The sequence below is a fragment of the Poecilia formosa genome, unplaced genomic scaffold (assembly GCF_000485575.1).
Source record: "Poecilia formosa unplaced genomic scaffold, Poecilia_formosa-5.1.2 Scaffold829, whole genome shotgun sequence".
In the NCBI taxonomy this organism is placed as follows: domain Eukaryota; kingdom Metazoa; phylum Chordata; class Actinopteri; order Cyprinodontiformes; family Poeciliidae; genus Poecilia; species Poecilia formosa.
Window position 1 is genome coordinate 88,709 of NW_006800768.1, and position 7,492 is coordinate 96,200.

A 7,492-nucleotide genomic window follows, 5' to 3' on the forward strand; every position below is an offset into this window, starting at 1 on the left:
CATTTTTAATTATGCTCTGTCGATTTCGATTCATTCCCAAAAAGATTTATTTTGGAAAGTATTTTTTTTTCTTTCCGTTAATATTGTCTTTAAATGCCGGTTCTCTAAGATGCAAATACAAGTAAAATGTCTTTCCTGGAAACAAAACTGTATTGTACAATTATTTTACGGTAGTTTACTGCCTGTCATCAGTCTTGATTGTGACAGCAGAAGAAGACATCAAATTGACAATATCCTACCGTATTTTGGAATAACAGTATGTTACTGCTGGAATTCCACCGTAAATTTACAGCCATTTCTAAGAGTGTACCTATTAAGTAAAGCGCCTTATAGACGTCCATATCTATAGATTATAATACCATAAAAATGATTGATGTTGATAATTCAACTCTAAAAGTGAAACTCATGGGTTTCTGGAATAAAAACATACAGATTTAACAAACAGCTCTATTTCAGGCATTTATTTCTGTCATGTTTGATGAGGATTTATTGCAGTAAAGGAAAACCTGAAATTCAGTTTCTCAGAAAATTAGAATATTCTGAGGGTTTGGGGTTCTAGCTATAATTGATAATCTATTTGATATTATCAGCAATAAAAGCTTAAATACATTATTTTGAGTTTAATGAATGGACCTTTCAGTTTACTTTTGAATTACTAAATTTAATGAACATTTCTATGTTGTTCTACTTCCTTGAGCTGCAGCTATAGCTGTAAACAGGAAGTGTAGGTGTGTTTTTCATAAAGTGAAGTATTTCTGCCTCAGGAGGAGGCAGCTGAGGAGGAAACTAAGGAGGCCAGGGATGCAGAACAAACCGAGGACTCTGATCAGCCCATGGAGGAGGAGAAACCTCCTGCTGGAGTTCTGGAGGAGCCAGTTCAACAGGAGGAGGAGGAGGAGGAGGAGGAGGAGGATGCTCCTGCTGAGGAAGAGGCAGAGGAGACTTTCGCAGAAGGTACCACAGAAGAAGAGGAAGAACCTGTGAAGGAACTGAGAGAAGCTCCTTCAGAAGAGCCTGCTGGGGAGGGGCCTGCAGAAGAAGCTGGACGCTCAGAGGATGTAGCTGAGGAGGAGACAGAGCCCCCAGAGGAAGCTGCTGTAGATAAACAAGAAGCACCTTTAGAAGAAGAAGCAGCTGTGGAGGAGAAAGAAGCTTTCTCAGAAGAACCAACCATAGAAGAAGAAGCTGATGAGCAGGAGGAGCTTGCAGAGGAGGAGGAGCCTATGGAGGAGGTGGAGCATATGGAGGAGGAGCCTGCAGAGAAGGATGGGCCTGTGGAGGAGGAGGAGCTTGCAGAGGAGGAGGAGCATATGGAGGAGGAGCCTGCAGAGGAGGAGGAGCCTACAGAGGAGGAAGGGCCTGTAGAGGAGGAGGAGCTTGCAGAGGAGGAGGAGCATATGGAGGAGGAGCCTGCAGAGGAGGAGGAGCCTGCAGAGGAGGAGGGGCCCGTAGAGGAGGAGGGGGAAGTTGAAGAAGCCACAGATGCAGCTGCTCTAGAGGAAACTGCTGAAGAATTAGAGGAGGATCAATCAGTTCCAGGTGAGAATAGATCTTGGAAGAAAAACTTCAGCTGAAGTTCAAGTAGTCAGAGTTTGGTTCTGTTGTTCAAATGTGTTTATTAACCTTCCTGCACTTTAAGCACCATTCTCTTCATACTTTCTGTTTCCCTGATAATCTACAGATGCAGAAGAGGTAGAGGAGGAAGCAGAGGAAGGTGGGTACTCTTTGGAAACATTCTTCCCATTTGAATGGTCCTCCTGGGCTCATTTCTTACACTGTGTGTGTGTGTGCGTGTGTGTGTGTGTGTGTGTGTGCGCGCGTGCACAGCAGCAGACTTTGCTGATACAGATGAACAGCATAAGGATGAGCCCACAGGTAAAAGTCCTGTCAACCGTCCAAATACAACTTTAAAACTATTTTATTTTATTTATTTCCTTTATTTAACCAGGTGAACCCTGTTGAGATCTAGATCTCATTTTCAAAAGGGACCTGGGCAGAAGTCTGCAACACACAGCAACATGGTTGCAAAATAAAATGAAGTAATACATGTGCACAAGTGTAAAACAGTAGAAAACAATTTAAAAACAGTGACACTGTTTAGTAGCATCTTGTTACCTATTTTTAAGAATCGCTCGAAATAAGTCCAGTGAAATCAATTGTGACATCTTGATTTCAGACTAGAGCCGATTCCATCATCACACTGAAAGCTTGCTTCCCTTTTACAGTTTGGAAACGTGGAACATGCAAAAGAAAAATGTTAGAACATAAAGAATGGGAATCAACAGATCTATGTGAAAGAGAGTTTAAATATGCTGGAGCCAAGCCGAGTAGAGATTTATAGATCAGGATCATCAGGTGATTGTTTCTCCGTACGCTTAAAGGAGGCCATTCAGCTTTTGCATACAGCTTACAATGATATGTGAGACTCTGCTACCGGTTACAAGCACAGTGATAAACAGTATTTAGTGATTGAAGGCATTTGGTCGAAGCATTCATATATAAAACATCTCCATAATCTAGGAGTGGCAGGAATGTTGCAGCTACCAATTTACTTCTAGCTTTAAGAGAAAAACCAGAACCATTTGGTAATAAAACCCAATCTTCATTTTCATTGTTTGTAACAAATTTGCTATGTGATTTTTAAAAGAAAGATCTTTATCTAGATTAAAGCCAAGATATTTACAATTACTGACATGCCCAATTTGTGTTCCTGCAGCAGTTGTAAGCAATAGATGGATCTCTGGTAGTTTTCTAGAGTGTGAAAATAACCATTGCTTTTGTCTTATACACATTCAAAACCAACTTCAGGGTTTGTAAGCGGGTTTGAACTACATTAAAAGCAGACTGCAAATACTGTATTGCCTGTACAAGTGATGAAGAATAGCAGTAAATTACTAATCATCTGCATAAAAATGATAATAAGCATTTGACAGATTTTCACACAAGTTATTTATATAAATAGAGAATAAAAGTGGGCCAAGAACTGAGCCCTGTGGGACACCATTTAAAATCGTACGAATAGAAGAAGTGAAGCCGGCCAACTGGACTCTCTGGGTTCTGATCGACAGGTAATCAGCTGCCCACATGGTAGCTTGATGTGAGAGAACAATGCTGTGTAGAATGTCAATTAAAAGCTGTGATTTACTGTGTCAAATGCCTTTGATAAATCAATAAACGGAGCAACACAAAGCTTTTTGTTTAAAGAGCCTGAATAAGATCATTAATAAAGTGGAAGTAACAGTACTATGTTTTTTCTTAAAACCAGACTGTACATTTTGTAAAACACAATTAGAATCTAAAAAAATCTTCAATTGATCTGCAACTAGTTTTTCAAAAACATTTTGCTAGGAGACATAGTTTAGAAATTAGTCTATAATTGTTTACCTGTGACGATTCTCCACTCTTGAATAGAGGCAAAACAAATGCTGATTTCCAGACACTAGGGATTTTATTAGAGATTAGACTTAGATTAAAAGTATGAGACAATGGCTCTGCTATAAACTGCAGCTAATTTTAGAAAAAAAGGATCCAGATTATCTGGCACTGACGATTTTTTGGTGTCTGTTTTTCAATTCTCTGAGACCCTCAGCTGTACAAACGGGAAAAATTAAAAGTGGTGAAAACTAGCACTGCACATCAACCCTGAATTCAAGTCAAATTCATTACAAAAATACTTTTTCCAAAAATTAAATGCTGTCATAACTCATATCATCCAAGTATCTTCAAAGATATTGTGGTTGGTGATTCTGTGGGCAGGAAGGGTCTCCTGTAGCAGTCAGTCTTACAACAAATACAGATGCCTCTGACTGAATTTCTGAGCAGCAGAGACAATATTCCACAACAACACATAAACAGCATCATCAGTTTATGTGTTAGTCCAACAATGTGGAAGCTAGCTAGAGTCTTGTGAAAAACGTGAGACTCTAGTGCTTTGCTAACTTGTAGATGTTTATTCTGTCTGGATTTGGCTCCAAACTGAACATAAGTGCTGCTTCACTTTAGTCGTGTGCAGATGAAATTCAGAGAAAAGTTGTTCTCCCTCTTCATAAGTTCTGTGTTGTGACTGGACCTTCCTAACATGTAATGCTCAGTGTTTCAGCTGCTCTCATTCACACACACCTGGTTCAGATGCAGCAGACGAGACATTCTCACTACTTGTTAAGGCTCCTGTTTAGGGAAAACACATGCTTGCTAAATCATTACAATAACTTTGGATGTATATGAAGGCTTGCAATAAATCTTGGCCAGTATTTACTGTGTTCAGATACCAAACAAGAGCTACCAGAAAGAATTTGCTAACTGTGTTTCTTCCTTCCAGCAGAAACGTAGAGCCAGCAGTGCTCACTGTGCTGATGGATCAGCGTGATCTGAGCTCACTCAGTCATGCATTTCTCCACGTACAGAGAAGTCTCCGTGACAATCCCATCCCCATCTTCACTTTCTCTTTTTAAAATGTTCCTTAAGTAAAAATGTGAGACTTTGGATAAATTGTTTACTAAAACGGTATTCCTGTTTGTTTTTCCCCATTCTGTATTTTCATCATTCCTTTTTGCATCCTTTTTGTTTGTTTGTTTATTTTTTTGTTGTTGTTTGTTGTATTTTTAAATTTAGTAACATAAGTTGCTCGGAGTTTGAGGAATGTTTGGGATATGTGTGCATCTACCTGCAATATCAAACTATTTCTTAGCTTCATTTTTGAGTCTTTCTGTATAATAATTTTGTTTTAGAGCCAGATTCTGCTGCAGTTTCATTAACGTTAGTGATGAAGTCAAACTTTAATCTGAAACGTTGGTCTGAATGCAGCCAGAGCACATTTCTGTCTAGAACCTCGTTCTCTGTTCATCCAGTCAGTCCAGTCGGCTCTGCTCCTTCTTTCATGTAAATGTTGAGGTCAGCTCTGGCCACTTCTGATTCTATGCAAATGTAAGGCAGCATTCACCTCACCACCACCACACCCCCCTCTGCCCACTCCAGGCCAGATAAATGACCACTCCTGGATGAGCCATATGCTAGGACCTGCAGTCTGACAGAAAACTGTGTGTATGTGAATGTGTGTGAGATTGAGTTGTCTGTTGAGCGTTTATCCAATCAGTTCTTTCTGAGCCCTTGTAATCAGGATGTCTTTGTTGTTCCTCCTCTCAGTGTGACTGACTGACTATTTGCTCTGTATTCTCTGATTCTCTGGTATCATCACCTGACCAGAAAACAAGTTGTCAGAAGTTTTAAAGTGAAGTTTCAGGTCAGGTCATGTGTGAACTCTGAGCTCATGTCAGACATGCAGGCACAGGCCAGCTGAAGCATTTTCACACCATGACATCAAGTCGTTCTTCTTGTTGACTTACTTCTGACTCATGGGGCGTCAAACTGATCAGCCATTATGTTTTTTAGGAAACTTCAGCCAGGGGTGTCCTGATACAACTTTATTGGTTTTGGCTGATACTGATATTAACCAGATGCAATGTCAGCACAAGTTATACTTACTTTTATTACCTATTTTGTAGTGTGCAATGTTTGAAAAGGCTTGATCAAGTGATTTTACTCCAATAGTCAACAACAGGTATGAGAACAACTGACTCATTTATCGTTTATGTCTGCCTGTGGGATACGAGTGCTGCTGGATGGAGTTACTGGGCTAAATGCTCTGAATGCTACATGTCAATGTGCTTCTATCAGAGGTTTGAAATGCAGGCCGATATGATCTGTTGCTCATTTTTCGGACCAGTTTCTGATACCGGATCAAGACACCCTTAGCTTCAACTAGCTGTGAGTCGAATTGTGTTGTTTAACTTCCCGGTTCTGTCTTAACGGGATAACTCTTATTATTTCACCATTTTTCTTTTACCTTCATGACATGCAAACCTGATGAAATATTTTCCTACAAATCCAACCATGATTGATTTTAATGTCTGACTACAGAACTGTATTCTAAATACTGCAGAAGCTGGCTTGTAAACTGAGCATCCATCACTAAGCTTCTGCTGAAATCCACTGACACACTACCAATCAGAGACACTGATGAAACGGTTCAGTCCCTGTAGCGCCGCATTAGGAAGCAGCAGCTGGGCTTTGGTGCCTCTAACCCCGTCAGGTTGTTAGGGATGTGTGCTAGCTATGTTTTTGTCCTGTAACACTAACCGGTATTTTTTTTATTTCCTCACCCTTTGTAAGTGGCTGTGAACTGAAAGACCTTTTTAGTGTTGAACATTACAAACTTTACTAAAAGAGCTTCTAGATTTTTAAAATGAACCTTTCTAAAAGTCAAGAGAAACGACATGAAGCCTGTTTTAAGAAGCGTTCCGTTCTAAAGCCATAAGCTGTGTGACAGGCAGGTTGAAGGGACCAGGCCACTCTCGGTGTGTAATGAAATAAACAGTAGAGCAGCCAGAGAATCCCTGTGAACCAGATCTTCATCACTAATGAGTGGGATACATTCCCAGCCTGACCTGGCCTCCTCAGAGGAGGATGCAAGGAAGCATCAGGCTGACTGGCTGCCTCTGTCTATGTTTTCTCTGTTTCAGTCTGCAGACCTGCTGCTCTTCTCTGGACAGTGACTGTGGTGAATAAGTTATTGTCATGCCACCATGGTGTTTTTTTGAAGTGGCATAGTTTTCTGTAAAAACTGTTCTGGAAGCTACAATAAAATGTTTGGGACAACACATTAATGTGTCCAGCTTTTTTCTGTCTTTTGATAATATACATCATCATTAATATGAAAGCCTATCATCAGAGTATAAAGGTTGAAACGCTTGTAGTTTGAGCGAAGAGGCTCAGCAACCCCCCCTCCCCTCCCCGAAACAAACTCCTCTGTCTACATTTCAACCATCATCTGAATGTGGATCTATATGTGCATTTGTGTTTTTATATTAAATCAAAGGTATGGAATCAATATTGATTCATGTACATTTTTTGCTTTGATAGGTTTACATAACATTCCATTAAAAGTTTTTTTCAATGGTATAAAACACAATTTTATTGGCAGGCAATGCCAGTAATGTAAAAATTATGTTCAAAATTGTCTTACATGCATATTTCCAAAAGATGTGTGTACACAAACTTAAAAATGACAACATGGCATTAATATTACATTATATCTAGAAAACAGGCATAGATCTGTAAACATGTTTGACTCCTTTTTGAGTCAATAGAACAACAGTGTATTGGCCATGGCAGAACAGTCTATGAGGTTAAGCCTTTAGAGGAAATGTGAAAACTGTTCCACCAAGGTCAGAGTATTGTTTTAATTCAGTCTCACAGTATTCCAGTATTACTGCAGACAAACTGACATTTCTCCTTCCTAAGAACAGTGAGGATCAACGACAGAACTGTCATAATTGAGGGTAGACTTCTGACCCACATGCAGAATCAGACCCGGAAACAACTGGTGAGTTACTGTTTTGATTTAAAAAAAAATAAACAATCTAAAGGTTCTGCAGGAGATCCGAGGATATAGGTCCTAGTCACGCGTCTTCTTGGAAGGCTTCCGACGGGGGAG

At 39.9% G+C, this 7,492-nt stretch overlaps 1 protein-coding gene across 1 annotated transcript in view; it reads left to right on the top strand.

Annotated features, from left to right (window-relative positions):
* The window catches only part of LOC103131754 (aspartyl/asparaginyl beta-hydroxylase), a 42,670-nt gene extending 41,305 nt beyond the window's left edge, over positions 1–1,365 (top strand). Inside the window, exons 10-11 of the mRNA XM_016666873.1 lie at positions 765–1,325; positions 1,357–1,365. Coding sequence (XP_016522359.1) covers positions 765–1,325; positions 1,357–1,365 — 570 coding nt within the window. The remainder of the gene's footprint in view (positions 1–764; positions 1,326–1,356) is intronic.
* The last annotated feature ends 6,127 nt before the right edge of the window (positions 1,366–7,492 follow it).